Raw genomic sequence first — 18,332 nt, 5'->3', positions numbered from 1 at the left:
CAAAGTCAGGGGGCACCCCAGTGTGCCGCGGCACCCACTTTGAGAAAGGCTGTCCTAGATTACTGATAACTAAAGATCATTTTAACATGCTCTTTTTAATTACCATTTATTATTCATCTAGAATTTCTTCATCTTTCTAGTTGCATACAGCTAAATAACCAGACATGGTTCTGTAAATAAACTTTCTGACTATTAAAGGACAACAGTGATTTGCACTACACACTGTCCGCCGGCACGGAGCCTTGCTACCTTGCAGTCGTTTGCCAGCGAATCCCAAGCTTCCAGAACATCCTTACCCTCCCTGTTCTTTGGAGCGTCCTCCGCCTCCAACTGCTTGGACAAGAAAATCGGGACGTGGCATCTTATATTTGTTTGCAACACTGACACAACACAAAACACAATAGTGCTCACATGTGTTTGTGTTTGTGCTGTGGGAAACACAACATTATTGAGCATGGGAACATTTAAAGCAGCGATTCATTCAAGAGAGCTTCGAATTCTTAATCTTGCCATGTTTCACAGAGGTGAACGTGGATGTCGAAGCATCAGTTCACGTAAAGAAAAATGGCTCTAGTAAACAATTCGAAATGCTTGTCATGGCTTGATGCAAATTCCCTCGACATTTGTCTTAGTGTCTCAGTAGAAAACGATGTGGGCCGTTATTGTACCTTGAGGCTGGCGTTAGAGCGCTGCTGACTGAGATTGTTGAACCTCCAGCCCTCCATCCCAGGAGTCTCGGCTTTGCCCTGGACATCAGGCGTCAGTGAAGAGCTCCCGCCAGACATGGGAAAAATTCCCAGAGACAGGGGTCGCTCTTTCCTGTTCAAAAAGGGGAAAAAAGAGGATTTAAAATCCTGATATAAGCAAACCTGCATTATATATTAAGATAAATGTGTAATGCAATTAGTTCTAATTTGATTTCAATCTGCTTCTGAATCGATTTACCAGTTCTCAGTCAACTACATGACATGATCGTGTCCGTCTTACCGAACTCGGCCCAGTGTCCCCATGTCAGAGGTCTCTCCTCCCGTCTGCTGCAGCCTGATCCGTTCCACGTGTTCCATGTAGTTGTGGATCATCTGAAGAAAAATGAACCAAAATCATGTGGATTAAATGAAGAGCTGCAGGTAGACACTACAGCTAAATGTGGTAGTAAATTCTCTTCTAAATGATCAATTCAGTTTTGGTTGGGTTGGTAAGATTTAGGCGGTCCGAAATTACCCCCAAAAGATCATTTCAAGTCTTTAATGTGTTAAATGAGAAAAGCATCAAATAGAATTTTTTTTTTTTTTTTACATAGAATTTACTACAACACATAACCTTTTAGGCTACAACGGCCATGAGGTTATGAGGGTGAGTAAATGATGACAGAATTTTCATTTTTGGGTGAACTATACCTTTAATTTTGTATTAATATGGAAATATAAAATATTTCTCTAAATAAGAAACTAAATGAGTAAGTCATTGAGTCATTCATTCATTCGATTCGTTCAAACGGCTGATTCATTCAGGAATTAAATAAATGGCTCTTTTGCTGTGTCTCAATTTAGAGTCTGCATCCTTTGAAGGCCATTTTCGAACGCTAACTGCGTCACAGTGGCCCGACGAAGGCAGTATCAATTCAAAGGCTCCTTCAAATGCGCCCTCAAAGTGCGTCCTTCGTTTTCTGCAAAATTAAGGATACAACAGATGGATCCTTCACCGCTTTGTCTACCCCAGAATTAATTGCTCAACAATTGCCGGTGACAACAGGATTTTTTTTAGAGAAATTACCAGATTACACTTTTAAATGTCCTTCGAAGGATGAAGCCTTTGAATTGGGATACAGCCTTTATGAATGGGCCACTGAATCATAGGTTCACCTGATTGATTCGCTCAAAATGCGGGTTCATTCAGAAACGAAACACCATGTTGATTGGAGACGCACGGTTCTGCTCTGGCTTTACAGGTAATATTTTTGTTGGCAAAATTGAGCAAAATCAGACAATAATGTGTCTAAAATATAACACAATATTAACTTCTTATTTATTGAACTGTTGTATAAAATCAATATCACATTTGCACTCGTGCTATTCGAGACAAAAACAGCACTCGTGTGAAATTGCGCTCGTTATTTGCGTGATATAACTATATCATATGATATAAATATGAGACAAAAGTTGCGCTGCTTAATATTTTTGTGGAAACCTTTTCTTTTCAGGATCCTTTGATGTATAGGAAGTTCAAAAGAACAGCATATATTTGAAACGGAAATCTTCTGTAACATAAAAAAATTAGTCACAAGGGTGAATTATTTGTAATTGAGATTTATACATCATCTGAAAGCTGGATAAATAAGCTTTCCATTGATGTATGGTTCGTTAGGATAGGACAATATTTGGCCGAGATACAACTATTCAACTGAAAATCTGGAATCTGAGGGTGCAAAAAAATCGAAAGATTGAGAAAAATCGCCTTTAAAGGGAAAGTTCAATTCCAAATGAAAATTCTGTCATCATTTACTCGCCCTCAAGTTGTTTCAAACTTGTATGAATTTCTTTTTTCTGCTGAACACAAATAAAGTTATTTGGAAGAATGTCAGTAACCACAGTTATCTGGACCAATGATGTTTTCGTCAGTGATGACGATAACGAAATGATTTCGTTGACGCACTTTTTTTTATGACGATAACGCGACGATGACTAGCTAAAAATGGCTCTAAGATGACTAAAACATGACGAGACGTTTTCGAGTTTTCGTTGACGAGACGAGACGGAACGAAAATGATAATAAGTCTGATGTTCACAATGCATGTCATTTCTGCCTGTTTTGCGTGCAATCTGTCTGTATTGAGCTAAAAAAAAAAGTATCAGCAATGCTCCCGTTTCCTATCCTTGTTTTGGGTAACGTTACGCGCAGCACCCGGCCGCAGCGCGCGCGCGCACCAGATTCAACACAACAACAACACAGGTTTTATCGTAGTTTAGTCAATTCAATGGAGTCGGACAAAAACTACGATAAAACCTGTTGGAAAGCATCTTTTGCAGCGATTGTTGTGTGAGCATATCAGTGAACATCCCTGACCACTCGGTGAGTTTCACGTCTTTGTAAACTAAAGTTTAATGCGTTTTATGAATGATTGTTCCAGTGCACATAGACGTGTAGGTGGGGGGTAAACTTTAAATTCTCGGGGCAACAGCATTTGTCCAAATTTCAATCTTAACCGTTCTATTTCATCAGAAACGATCTTAAAACAGGGCTTTAAGTGTAAAATACCGAACTAACCATTTAAATACCAAATTGTTTACAGTATTCAGGAATTGTCTTATTCATTTTTATGTTCAACACACTTCAAGTGTCATGTTTGTTTCATACTTTATATTCAAGTATGCATTCCTAACAACCTATGTTCAATGCACCGTATTATTTATTTATTTTATTATTTTGTTTTTGTTTCAGAATGTTTGCAACTTTGCAGTTTGCACAAGTTAAAGATAGACAGGGTTGTTTGGTGTTTGTGTTTACAAATAATATGCATCTTGTTGTTGCACTGGCTGACAAGTTGAAGTGCAAGTTGTAGATCATAAGTATGTGTTCCTCAATAGCTTATATGTTGGGCACGTTGTTCATTGCACTTTAGCAATTTCTCAAATAAAGCCACAATTGCCAAAGTAAGAATGTTTTTATTCCTGGGTTTTTTGGAGTAAAACAGTGATTCCACTGTTACCACTTTATCTGTGTGTAATGTTGTAGTAGCTCAAAAATTTTTTTTGCTGTTTAAACTTTAAACCATTCCTTTATTACTGTGATTACTGGTGAAAATAGCATTTAATATTCATGGAAAAACTATAACTTGAAATATGGGGATAAAAGGTTTCTGCCCAATGTGACAATGAAGTACAGCTTGGCAAAGGCAGCACTGCATCTCCATCAATGAGAAAGTCTAGTTTATTATGCAAAGGTTTTAAGGTTAGCTGTTGTTTTATGAATTGCAACACTTGCTACAACCTGTCAAACCTAAGCTCATTTCCAATACTTTTTGACCTAAATGAATTTGTTAAAGACTAATTTTTTTTATATATACTTAAATTGACTAAAACTTTACTAAAACCTTTTTGTGTTTTCGTCGACTAAAACTTGACTAAAACCTTTTTGTGTTTTCGTCGACTAAAACTTGACTAAAACTATTAAGTTTATAAGTGACTAAAATGTGACTAAAACTTAAAAGCATTTTCGTCCAAAAGACTAAGACTAAGACTAAAACTAAAAGGGCTGCCAAAAACAACACTGATCTGGACCCATTGACTTCCATAGTAGGAAAAATAAAATACTATGGAAGTCAATGGGACCAGATAACTGTTTGGTTACTGACATTCTTCAAAATATCTTCCTTTGTGTTCAGCAGAAGAAAGAAATTCATGATGACAGAATTTTCATTTTGAAGTGACCTATCCCTTTAAAGTTGTCCATTTATGCTCGCGCTTTTGCTGCATCCACTCACAAAAATAAATGTTTTCTATATTTACGGTAGGAAATTTACAAACATATCTTCATGGAACATGATCTTTACTTAATATCCTAATGATTTTTGGCATAAATCGATAATTTTGACCCATTGTTGGCTATTGCCACAAATATACCCGTGCTACTTGTGACTGGTTTTGTGGTCCATGGTCACATTTGTTAAAAGAAAATGATTGATTTTCTTTAAAAAAAAAAATAATAATAATAATAATAATTACTAACCCCAAACTTTTGAACGGTATATTTTAATTTAAATTGAGTGCATTAAAGTCACCATGAAATCAAATTTGGCAGTTCTTGTTTTTTATGGAATATTGCAGTATTTATTATAAATGATTTATCTGTGCACATCATTATTTTTTATAAATCCCAAAAGGGGATCACAACTGTGGTTGTCACTCTCAGTTTCACTATGTACATGGCCAATGTCATTTACATGGTGTTGCATTTGCTCTCTTTCTTACCTCTGTGTGCCGCAGGTGAAGGGAATTATACTCTCGCTTGAGTTCAGCCTCTCTCTCCTCTAATCGACTTACTGAGAAAGATAGATTAAATCAAGCATGATTAGTTCAGCAGTACAAGAGTGCTTTGCAAAGATTTTAGAGTTGTAGTTCAGTTCACAAGTACTTACAAGTCTCTTTTTTACAATAAACTGCTTTTAAAAAACTTTGAAAGAGAATATTTAGGCTTGGTATCTCTTTGCATGCAAACATGCAATTGCAGTGTCTTATAAACACACGTTACATGCCACATAGAAGCTCTGAAGAAGAGCCTAGACATAAATGAGGACAGAGAAACGAGGGCAATTATTCCCGTCTTCATCGTAACACAGGTTAGAATGTCCCAAATGACCACTGTAAAACCATGTGAGAGAGCTCGCCACTTTAAAGGATTAGTTCACTTTTAAAAAAAACTTTTGCTGATAATTTACTCACCCCCATGTCATCCAAGATGTTCATGTCTTTCTTTCTTCAGTCGAAAAGAAATTAAGGTTTTTGATGAAAACATTCCAGGATTTTTCTCCATATAATGCACTTTGCTGGGCACCAAACGGTTCAAGGTCCAAAAGACAGTTTCAGTGCAAACTGCAAACTGTTCAAAGGGCTTTAAACGACACCAGACGATGAATAATGGTCTTATCAAGCGAAACGATCGCTCATTTAAAAAATAAATAACAAAGTTTAAGTTTAATAATGTCAAATGCTCGCCTTGCTCTGTTCTGTGATGCACGTTCATGACTCTCCTGTTCGAACTCGTTCATCAAAATGAACAAATCTTTTTTCGAGTCATTTGGTTCATTTAACGAACGAAATGAACGAATTGACTCGGAAAAAGATTCGTTCATTTTGATGAACGAGTTCGAACAGGAGAGTCACACAGAACAGAGCAAGGCGAGCATTTGAGCTTATAAAACTTAAACTTTGTTATTTCTTTTTTAAATGAGCGATCGTTTCGCTTGATAAGACCCTTATTCATCGTCTGGTGTCGTTTAAAGCCATTTGAACAGTTTGCAGTTTGCACTGAAACTGTCTTTTGGACCTTGAGCCGTTTGGTGCCCAGCAAAGTGCATTATATGGAGAAAAATCCTGGAATGTTTTCATCAAAAACCTTAATTTCTTTTCGACTGAAGAAAGAAAGACATGGACATCTTGGATGACATGGGGGTGAGTAAATTATCAGCAAAAGTTTTTTTAAAAGTGAACTAATCCTTTAAAGGTAAAATAGGTGATTCTACAGAATTTTTTTTTATTATGCTGGTTAAGTCTCCTCATATCCTGATAGCAATCACAATGTTAAGCAGTCTAAATGTATTTTTATACATATATAATCTGTGGAAGGCGTAGGACCCTAAAATGCTCGTTCAATCATTGCATTCAGTACGAATGAAATGATAACATGTGTTTCCTATCGGTCAATGTGTGTTTGTATACCACTGTTCACACAGACATCATACGCCATCAGCGCGTTCACATACGCTGTGCAGACAGAGCGAGAATGGCATGCAAACAACCTAACTTTCCTTCTGAACCGACAACAAGTGGCAAGTATCTACATTTCAGGTTTAACTGTGCAGTTCTATGTACCACGGACTTTGCCCTATGCAGAAAATTCAGTGAAATTCAACTGTTATCCTGAAATTGCATATGAATAAAGCTGAAATACAGTGCATTCTTTCCTTAAAGGAACACTCCGACTTTTTGGGACTTTAGCCTATTCACCTTATCCCCCAGAGTTAGATAAGTCCATACATACCTTTTTCATCTCCGTGCGTGCTATAAGTCTGTTTGACGCACCCACCGCTAGCCTAGCTTAGCACAAAGACTGGATGTAAATGGTTGCAGCTAGCATATTAATCCAAATAAGTGACAAAATAACGCAAACATTTTCCTATTTACATGTTGTGATTTGTATAGTCACAGAGTGTACAAAAAACAAAGTCACATGAGACACAGACATATTTTAACCGTATATATACTGGGAACTATATTCTCTGAAGGCGAAGCACTGCTACTTGGGCGGAGTGATAACCGCAGCACCTGAGACTCGCTCCTCACCACGGCGCGTCTCAGGTGCTGCGGTTATCACTCCGCCCAAGTAGCAGTGCTTCGCCTTCAGAGAATATAGTTCCCAGTATATATACGGTTAAAATATGTCTGTGTCTCATGTGACTTTGTTTTTTGTACACTCTGTGACTATACAAATCACAACATGTAAATAGGAAAATGTTTGCGTTATTTTGTCACTTATTTGGATTAGTATGCTAGCTGCAACCATTTAGATCCAGTCTTTGTGCTAAGCTAGGCTAGCGGTGGGTGCGTCAAACAGACTTATAGCACGCACGGAGATGAAAAAGGTATGTATGGACTTATCTAACTCTGGGGGATAAGGTGAATAGGCCAAAGTCCCAAAAAGTCGGAGTGTTCCTTTAATGTCAACAGGTCACCTTTTGAACTGGAGTTATTTCACAATCACATACTTATATATGCAAGTAGGGGTGTCACGATTCTTCAAATCCTCGATTCGATTAAATTTTCGATTCTAAAGTCACGGTTCGATTCGATTCTCGATTTTTACGGGCAATCAGGATGCTCTCTGTCTTACATGCGCTTCATGAGGCACACACGCAAGGTCTCTCGCTCTCTCCCTCTCTGCCGTGTGCGCGCTATACGGTTTGGAGCACAGTTTTTTCTGTCTCGCATGCGCGCTCTTGCTCGCTCACTCTAGATTCCTGGAGATTTTAACTAATCTGCAGGGCATCAGGGAGCCGCTATCAATATGCAGGAGACTCCCGGAGACTTCCGGGAGACTTGGGATGTCTGCAAACTGTGGGTTTTTTGAAGCGTGAACGTTGTCAACATAACTCACTGGAAATCCAAAAAACCTCCACACCTGCGACTTCAATGAAAGAGGAGGGGGTTCAAGTTCTGTCGATGGGTCTCCTGCATCTGCAGTTGCCATGCTATCTTTTGAATGGCTGTAGCTAAGTTAGAGGAGGTTGACCATAGACTCGCAGCACTTCAACACGTGTGTTTTTTTCTGCTTGGGACGCCGACCGGACGTCACACGGGGGCGTGGCAGCATCGACGATTCCATTTTTTAATTAGAAGTTCGAGATTGTGAATTCATTTCGGTCGATTTCGATTACAAATCGAAAAATCGAATTAAATCGATTAAAAATCGAAATCGTGACACCCTTACAAGCAAGTGCTTCTCTTTCTCTGCTCACTGTACTATAAAGTTTTCACGCCGGTAAAAGACACATGATGTAATCCAATAACGTTGTCTCTGGGTGTCTCTCTTGTGGTCTGTGCGCGTTCATGGGTTTTCGGAGGAGGCGTGGTTTTGGACGCGATTTGCAGGGAGGGTGGGATCGTATGCTTTCAATGCTAGCAGGCTAAAGTTAGCATTTCCCTGATCACCTATTGCACCTTTAAACTGGCCTGAAACCAGATTTTATATAGGCTGAGTGAGGCCTATAAAAAACACTTGCAGTTCTGTAGAGGACATTCACACAGGCTTGATTTAAGAGGTGACACAAAGCCATAATCCACTTTTAGCTGTCGGGTTTAAATCTAAGCCTGCAGCAGAACTGCCCAATGCATCCCGCCTACAGTAATTCACTGTCTACTACATACTTAATTTCAGCACAGTGATTTCAAGTAGAACTGATATCCAGTTCAAATCTCAGACAAGGGTTTGCTGGCAATTCACTATTAATTAATGCCAGAATTAATTCATTAGTGCCAGATTAAAACAGCAGACATCCATAATTAGCATGTATTGGTGCTTGACTAATATCATTATCACCCACGGGCATCTTGTGGAGCACAGGCCAATTCTAGCACACACTCGGTCTGAACTGACCCTGTTTTAGCTGCTTCTTCTTTTTTCACAGATGCTTTTGAACAACAATACATGAGTAATGGTATTCAGGGCCACTGAATAAGACTGAAGAGATTAATCACATTAATTCAAAACCAGACTAAACTCTCTTCAGGGTTCGTTTCAAGCACTCCTTTTTTGGATTTCAAGGACTACAGTCAGCATCAAACAATATCTTTATTATTATTTATTTATTTGTTTGTTTTTACTCAAATTACAGATATCAGCTCTCTGACGTTTCACTTCATAGAGATCAATCCATTTTTTTTAAATGAAACAAATTTTATTTCAATAATTTAAAGCTTTTAGGTACCTCTTCAAAAAATATGGATGTTTTCCAGGACTTAAATTTCAAAAAGTCAAATTCAAGTATTCAAAGCACTTTAAGCACCTTGTGCGGACCTCGTCTTCTTACACAAAGCCAGACTACTAGTGGTGCAAATATTTGCTCTGACGATTTCAATTCAGATTTCAAATCTTTTCCCATTAATGACTCAGTCCATGATGAATCAAACAGCTATATATAGAAGCCAAAGAAAATGTCAACTCTTTCCTGTGCAAATGGGCAACTTTACATTATCACTGATCCATTAATGGGATCAGTAGAATGGGTTGAGGAGAGAGAGCAAATTGAATGATGGGACGCTACTCTATTATATGGACCATGTGTGAAGAGCACTGTAAACCAATACTTCACATAAACAGCTAAATTGCATAGAATTATGGATTATTATATACATTTGATATTAAAGGCTTATTTCGCCCATGGCAAAATGGCCGTTCTATACAACATGTCGGCCTATACAGTAGAAAGGTGAAACAATTTTTGAAATCAGTGCTACCTGACTAGAGAAAACAGAGAAAAAAGGCTGTTGTCTTTCCTTTTGCCAAATTGGTAGGAAAACTTCAACACCCACAATGCATTAGGCATGTTGCCATCCAAGGGCACTCCCAGCCGTCTACTATGGATACGCTTAACCAGAGTCAAATATCGCCTTGTTTAGTAGGATATACTTCTTAGCAAACTTTTAGTTATTATGGTATCGACTTATATGGTTCCTAGCTGCAAGAATTCAAAGAGTAAACTTTGAAAATCAGGTTGAAAATCAGCGAAGTTACACTTTAAAACAGAAGGACTTTTTGAGCAGATACACGGACATAAAACATCTAGACGACGTATGTATGAAGGCTCTAAATATTGTCAGACCGTGGAAGTGTAAGAGTAAACGAGAACAGGATATAAAAGCAGGAGATTCTTACTCTGGTCAGCATAGTTCTTGATCTTCAGCTCCAGCTGACGGGAATGTGATCCCAGGCTTTCCAGATGATTCTGCAAGTCCTTCTTCTCTTGCTCCTGGGAATCTTCAAATTCAATGAACCTCTGCTCACAGAAAACACAAATTAAACATTGCATAATACATTTATTTTTATAATAGCCAACAGGCGTTACAGGATTTAATTCTTACATCATAAATAGACCATGATTTGCTACTTGCTGTTGCTAGTCAACGCTAGGTGGTATTTTTAATTTAAAGGAAGAGGACATTTTCAGTCTTGTACATTTTCATTATCAATATTTTTGGCCTGTTTTTATATGCATATATCTGCTAAAATAAACTTCAGTTAGCTAGCATATTGATTGTACACAAAAGCTACAAAACTTCAAGCAGAAAAAAAACATTTATGATTTCTACTAAGTAGTAGAATAGATGAATAGTGTGAACCCTTATGGATTTTTCCAGATCTTTATGCCTTTTTACAGGCTAAGGAACAAGTTTAAAATGTCAAATCTATCAAGACTGAAAGGCAGAAAAGTTTTTTAAGGATTTAATTTAATAAACTATATCCAATTTTTTTTGCACAAATTACATATGTAACCAAATCTATGATGTGAAATGTCAATAACTGTTCGACAAGTTCGATCCACGGCGACTCGATTTTGCCACCTACAGTCCAGTCGGCACTATTTTGGCAGCAAACGGTGGACCAACAACATATTATGTTTTCCCCTGCCTCAAATCAAGCGGTTCGACCGTGTGACGTCACACGCTCGGAAGCCCCTCCCATGATTGTTGATTGACAGGAGCGTTTCAACACAGACCCGCCCTCGCTCGTGAGCGAGCTGTCAATCATAGTCTGCGCGGACCGGCGCGGTCATTGTTGATATGCTGGAGCACTGTCTATGAGCAGAATGGCGTCTAAGCGATTGTGGTGTTCTGTTCTTGGGTGTAATAACGAACACAGCAGTCATTTTAATGTTCCTAAATCCGAACCGCTGAAGACGCAGTGGCTGACTTTGTTTTCGAAGGGAATATTCCCCACGAGCAACGTCAATGCTCTCATGTTTGCGCGAATCATTTCACACACCAGACTGCTTTATAAAGGAGGATCAGTATAAAGCTGGATTTGCTAAGAAGCTGCTCATGAAAAATGGATCGGTAGCAGATATTCGTGTTCCTGCTGAATCTCCAGAAGAACGGAAGTGAGTGTAACGTTTTATTAAACTTTATATTAATATATTAATCTTTCCAAATCGCTAGCTGCACGCTTCACAATGAATGCGTCTAAGGTTTACACTCAGGGTACATTACGGCATGTTTTCTATGTATGACGTTCTCAATATAATTTACATTTACATTTATTCATTTAGCTGACGCTTTTATCCAAAGCGACTTACAATTGCTATATATGTCAGAGGTCGCACGCCTCTGGAGCGACTAGGGGTTAAGTGTCTTGCTCAGGGACACATTGGTGTTTCACAGTGGATTCGAACCCGGGTCTCTCACACCAAAGGCATGTGTCTTATCCGCTGCGCCATCACCACCCCCGTTTATGATTTTGTGTGGGATTATGATTAATGTCTTTACTGTCACTTTTTAAAAAATCGTACTGATCCCAAACTTTCGACCAGTAGTGTATGAAAACAGCAAAAGGTGCATTATGCATTGACAAAAAAACTGTCTGTTTCACAAGAAAAATACAGTTTGAATCCAGCAGCAAGCGTTTTCCAGCCTGGTCACAGCAAAGGATCCATTGACCTGGAAGTAATATCTTGACTAATATTTTCCCTAATTAGAATCTCTCTCCTACAGAACATGTCTGGAGAACAGGGGTCTCCTGGAGAGCCTGGTGCAGTGTGTGAGCATCTGATAAAGAGGAGCTGTTCCAGTGTCACTTTAGGTTCGCGTCACACTGGCACACAAAACTCATTCAGCACCCCACCCCCCAATCCCCCATCCCCAAACATATGGTTCAAGTCACACTCAATTCCCAATCATTTCCAGTGCAACACAGCACTCGCACAAACACATAAAGTTAAGGAAGTTTAAGATAAAACATGCACTAAACACACATGATAATATACAATTTCTGTTTTCAAACTGCTTTCTGAGTAAATATTCTGAGCAACAAGGGGCCATGTCATCTTAAATCAATAAATTATAAATATGCATTATATCAAACACTATGCTCTCTAGAGATCAAAAATATCAGCATCTGCCATGGAAAAACCCAAATCATTCAAATAAAAAAAAGACACTATATACACTGATGATGAGCCAAAACATGAACAGTCACGGGTGAAGCGAATATCGTTGATCATCTCCTAACAAGGACACATATTAAGATCTGGGTAGATTAGATAGAAAGCAACGTATTGGATGCAGGAGAAATGGGCAGGAATAAAGATCTGACACAGGCCAAATTGTTATGGCAAGGCGTCTGGGCCAGAGTATCTCTGAAACGGCGAGGGAGGAATGTGTCACAACACACAGTACATCACACTCTGCTGCGTATGGGGCTGCGTAGACACTGACCAATCAGAGAGATGATGACCCCTGTCCACTGGTGAAAGTGCCTACAATGGGCACGCAAGTGTCTGAACTAGACCTTAAAGCAGTGGAAGAAGTTCACCTGGTCCGATGAGTCCTGTTTTCTTTTACATCACATGGACCGTCTCAATAAAACCAGTTTAGTCTGGTACGTGTGCAGCGTTTACCTGGGGAAGTGATGCACTGTGGGACGACGACGGTGGAGGGAGTGTGACGCTCCGGACAATGTTCGGCTGGGAAACCCTGAGTCCGGCCATTCATGTGGACGTAAATTTGACACGTGTCACATACCTAAACATTGTAGCAGACCAGGTACACCCCATCATGATAAGGGTGTTCCCTGGTGGAAGTGGCTCTTTCAGCAGGATAATGCACATGATGAAGAGTTCAAGGTGTTGCCCCGGTCTTCAAATGCTGCAGATCCCAATTCAATTGAGCATCTGTAAGATGTGCTGGACCAACAAGTTCGATCCACGGCGACTCGATTTTGCCACCTACAGTCCAGTCGGCACTATTTTGGCAGCAAACGGAGGACCAACAACATATTATGTTTTCCCCTGCCTCAAATCAAGCGGTTCGACCGTGTGACGTCACACGCTCGGAAGCCCCTCCCATGATTGTTGATTGACAGGAGCGTTTCAACACAGACCCGCCCTCGCTCGTGAGCGAGCTGTCAATCATAGTCTGCGCGGACCGGCGCGGTCATTGTTGATATGCTGGAGCACTGTCTATGAGCAGAATGGCGTCTAAGCGATTGTGGTGTTCTGTTCTTGGGTGTAATAACGAACACAGCAGTCATTTTAATGTTCCTAAATCCGAACCGCTGAAGACGCAGTGGCTGACTTTGTTTTCGAAGGGAATATTCCCCACGAGCAACGTCAATGCTCTCATGTTTGCGCGAATCATTTCACACACCAGACTGCTTTATAAAGGAGGATCAGTATAAAGCTGGATTTGCTAAGAAGCTGCTCATGAAAAATGGATCGGTAGCAGATATTCGTGTTCCTGCTGAATCTCCAGAAGAACGGAAGTGAGTGTAACGTTTTATTAAACTTTATATTAATATATTAATCTTTCCAAATCGCTAGCTGCACGCTTCACAATGAATGCGTCTAAAGGCCAATTTATACTTCTGCGTCGAGTGTACGCCGTAGTGTACGGCGTAGGCTACGCACCTAGGCAACGCCGTCATGAGCATTTATACTTCTGCGTTTAGGTCTGCGTTGCTCTGCAGTACAGCGCCGAAACGCTAGTTGGCGGCGGAGGGTTTTAATGTTCCACTGTGTTTAGATTCCTCGCGGCAAGAAGAAGAAGATTCCTCGCGGCTGTTTTGAGTTTAGGTTACTACAAGCAATGCCGACTGAAAGAGAGCAGATCATGTTGGAGTTGGAGCTTATCGAGGTGGAAAAGGTAAATTTTTAGTTTTTTTTAACAGTTTCGCTGTACTTAGAATTAAAAAATGGCGGGCGGTGCAGAAGAACACGCCGGAAATGCATAGGAGGAAACGCGATGCTCCCAAGCCGACCAATCACAGATCTTGCGGTCCGCGTCGTCGCGACGTGTAGTTACATTTTTGAGGAGGTGCGCGTCAGGTTACGGCGAAGGGTACGGCGTATGGTACGCGTCTGTGCGTATGCTACGCCGTACGTACTGCGCGCACCCGACGCAGAAGTATAAATTGGCCTTAAGGTTTACACTCAGGGTACATTACGGCATGTTTTCTATGTATGACGTTCTCAATTTAATTCATAATCCCACGTTTATAATGAACAACGCGTTATGATTATTGTGTTATTGTGTTACAAACGGTGTACACACAGAACAGAGATGCGGGGTGAGCAAAGCTCATTATCATTTAAAGGCATATGCACTGAAACGGCGTGCTGAAAACAGAGCTGTTTTTGACCAGGTAAAATAAGTGTTTTCTTACAATACTAATGAGAATTTTTAATTAAAGTATATTACAAACTTTTAATTTAAACCCTAAAGAATCATATTAGCTTGTACAAAAATGGCATCATATGACCCCTTTAAAATTTAATAGAAATGTTTTAAAAAATGACTACAACAAAAAATTCTAATGAAAACAGAAAATCTAAGGCTAATTCAGCATAACAGTGTATAAATAATACTAAATTAAAACACTGGATTAAGACAGCATAGTGGTACAACACTATTTTTCAGTAAGAAAATATCAAACAGTATGAAAATTAACACATTAGGCCTGAAACCTAAACCAAATTATCCTAAATAGTCTTAAAAGTTTCTCTAGTATTTCAGTGAGATGAAAGGCGAGTAAAAGATCAATGTTCACCACTGAATATTGATCACAACAACAACCTTATGTCACTCTTCTGGAAGTGAAACCAGTCTGTCATAATAGGATGTATCCTAGATCCCGTATCAGTTCACACAGGGATTAATGCAGCTCATCATGGCTCATTTGTGTTTTGGTTGGAGAATGTGCCAGGCATATTGCTCATAATCCCGGTTAACTGTCACTGTCTCAGGAACACATAAAGCCATTGAGCAGCCTTAATCTGTCCAAAGTCAGGCTTACACACGTTGAGAACTGTACAATGCAGAGTAATCTTATTTCCAAAACATATTAGAGTCACGTCAAAGAATTTACTCATGTAATCAACTATGAAAGGTTCATATCATAACATAATTTAACACAAATGACACATGCGAGGTTTAATGTGGGAAAAAGTCTCTGAAAAAATACTTTTCTGCATGCGTGTTTCCATGCATGTCGACAGACTGTTGCATCAAAATCCAGAAACATATGGGAGACTTAAATTGGAATAGCTGGCAAAATTTTTACTCAGGGTATAAGATTATATTTTGAAATATATTATAATACATTATAAAAAGAGTATTAGATTAGATTAAGCCAGGATTAGAATTTAGGCCTTAGTTCAATTTAAGTAGCTTTTATAAACGTGCCTCAGAAAAAAAAAACATTACTGGTGCATCTTGAGACGAAATAATGGCAGTGACATTTTAAGATTTGTACAAGAAGTACAAGTTGCATCAGTTGAAACAGCTCAAATGCATTTTAGTCTGAGACTAGCTTAAGCCTTGTCTGTGGAACTGGGGGTTAAAGTTATGGTTACAAAACAAAAGCTATTAAACATTTCCAGCCATTATTGCCCAGAAAAGGGAAGAAAAAACACCTGACATGTTGTCACACTGCATGGGGTAAGTTGTCACAATGAAAACAGTAATTAAATAACCTAAAATAAGCTTATTAACTCAAATTTAAATATTACAAGAATTATGAAACAAAACAATCTGGAAAAAAAAATGTATAACCTTTACAACACATGACAACTTGCCTAACTTGACATAACATTTTGAATATTTTGAACAAACAAGACCACTTCTAAAGAAAACAATTGGACTTTTGACTCAAAGCTTGTCCTAATCTATTATGTTTGTCTAAAAAAACTGGTATTGTGTATTACAAATATTCTTGTCTTTTTGACGAATTGCTTTTCGTTCCTATTTTGTAAGTCGCTTTGGATAAAAGTGTCTGCTAAATGCATAAATGTGATTTAAAAACCTTACAGTTACAGCTAGCCATTGTGACAACTTGCCCCTGTCTCTCCCATATGGCACTGAGACAACAAACAGGTTGCCTGTTGTTTGTTTTATGCATAGATTTTATGTTGTTTTCCATCTCTGGCCTTTACTTATAAGCATGCAAACAACATTGTGGTGCCATCTAAGCTTGTACATTAAGTTCTCACCATCAGCCAGGACAAGGACACAGTGATGAATGTTAAAACAAACATGCATTGATAATAATGCTTTTTATTGATTGATTTCTTGAGGCCCAAGACTGACTCATCGTCGAAGGGCACTGGCAAGTAAACAAGGCATGATGATGAGATGACAAAGCCGTTCGTGCACGTGCAGCTGCTGTGATGCTGCAACAAAACAAAGATGCCAAGCTCCCGTTTTCCCTGCTGATGTCAACTCTGATGGATCTCCTTCACTCACTCACCTCCTCTGCGTGTTTCCTCAGCGCTTTCTCGCGCTCGTACTGTGTGATCAGCTGCTCGTTGTCCTCCTTCAGGAGCTCCAGCTCCACTTCATGCTCCTGGTTCTCGGCGAACACGGTGTCGAGGTTCTCCAGCACCGCCACGACCAGCGGCATCAGCTCTTTCACCACGTCCTCGTCGTATTTGCGAATAAGCCTCTCGAATTCGCGGTAGATGGAGTTGGCGAGGCCCGAGACTCTCTCCGACATGATCGCCGATGTCCCCGTGTCGTCCTGGTACACAACTCCGTCATCCAACTCCATTTTCCTTCCTCTTCTGTGAATGTCCTAGATTTAAACCGCCGCTATTCCAACCAACGTGCCCTGAGATATTTTGAGAACAAATGCGGATATATATTCCCGTTATATTCTCCGACACACACACAGCCACAAGGAAGGATCCCACGTAAGTCAGTCCAGAGTCCCTCCCTCCCTGGAACTAACCGGCCGATGTATTACGTGGAATATTTTCCCGCGGTCGACCGACAACAGACGAGTTCAGTTGTTGACCAGACAGTCGCGCGGTGACGTCACGCTCCATATATCGTAATAAATAATATAAAACCTGTCCCATTCTGGTCCCATTACATTACCTGCCGTTAGTTTTTTTTTAAATCACAACATTTCCACATCGGAATTAATCAGTTTATCATAATTGAGCATGATCATTTCGATAATTAAATTGTTCTTGACAAGATTAGAGTGCGAATTATAGTGTCTTAATCATAAACTGAAAAAAGGTGTTAATATGAAGGATTTTTAATAAATACATTTAAAAACTGTAAATAGCCTAGTCGCGATCAGAAAAAAAATGCTGGCTTGCTAATCATAGACAGTATGAATTATGAAAGCCTTTCATCCATGTTTGGGTCAAATATGGACAAACCTAACCGTTGGTTCAAATTTTTAACCGTTTAACATGTTTAATTATTATGTTTTTAAGTTTGTCCATATTTGACACAAGCATGGGTTGAAACAACCCAGCATTTTTTAGAGTGGGTTACTGTAGTAAAATGGTCGGTTACTAATTCCAAGTTACATGACAAAAATTGTAGAAGTAATGTAATATCTGACTCTACTCATTTTATGTATTCTGTTCTGACTACTTTTTGATTACATTTTATATCAGTTTTGACCTAACTCGTTAATCACATTGATTTGAATAGGATAATATTATCAATATCCATACCATATTGACATAAAAATATAAAGAGAGAGAAAATGTATTCCATTCTTTGTTACACCATGAAGTGTTTTGAATATCACATTACGTCAGGGTTTCCCAGACGGGTTCTGAAAAGCTGTTAGTATATGAATCATAAAAATTAAAATAAATAATTTAAAAATAAAAACAATCATTTACAATATAAATAACGTGAATGTACATTTTAATGTGTTTAAAAGACTTTAAATGACCCATTGAGTGATAATTCATGTGTGCCATATGTGCCAAAACTGTGATGTGATGTTATATGTTACTCCTTATTTTGCTCATTCTTTTATAATTAAAACTGCATGCATGATTATTGAGAAATTACATGGAACATCATTTTTAAAAATGTATCACA

The 18,332-nt window shown here is 39.0% G+C and overlaps 1 protein-coding gene across 10 annotated transcripts in view; it reads right to left on the bottom strand.

Moving 5' to 3' along the window:
* Window positions 1-17,282, bottom strand: part of spag9a (sperm associated antigen 9a) — a 53,162-nt gene extending 35,880 nt beyond the window's left edge. For 6 of the 10 annotated variants that reach the window (XM_056272238.1, XM_056272235.1, XM_056272237.1 and 3 more), the window contains exons 1-6: window positions 16,729-17,281; window positions 10,147-10,267; window positions 4,968-5,038; window positions 988-1,079; window positions 669-819; window positions 250-333 (exon numbers count right to left, since the gene is read on the bottom strand). In XM_056272238.1, coding sequence (XP_056128213.1) covers window positions 250-333; window positions 669-819; window positions 988-1,079; window positions 4,968-5,038; window positions 10,147-10,267; window positions 16,729-17,028 — 819 coding nt within the window. In that variant the 5' untranslated portion in view covers window positions 17,029-17,281. Of the gene's footprint in view, window positions 1-249; window positions 334-668; window positions 820-987; window positions 1,080-4,967; window positions 5,039-10,146; window positions 10,268-16,728 lie in introns of all 10 variants that reach the window. The other 4 variants (XM_056272242.1, XM_056272236.1, XM_056272243.1 and 1 more) reach the window with 4 other exon arrangements.
* Between the last annotated feature and the right edge of the window lie 1,050 nt (window positions 17,283-18,332).

The sequence above is a fragment of the Rhinichthys klamathensis genome, unplaced genomic scaffold (genome assembly GCF_029890125.1).
Source record: "Rhinichthys klamathensis goyatoka isolate OS25496 unplaced genomic scaffold, OSU_Roscu_1.1 h1tg000015l_1, whole genome shotgun sequence".
NCBI classification, from domain to species: domain Eukaryota; kingdom Metazoa; phylum Chordata; class Actinopteri; order Cypriniformes; family Leuciscidae; genus Rhinichthys; species Rhinichthys klamathensis.
Note: the sequence above shows the minus strand (reverse complement) of the source record. Positions and strands in the feature narration are given on the sequence as shown.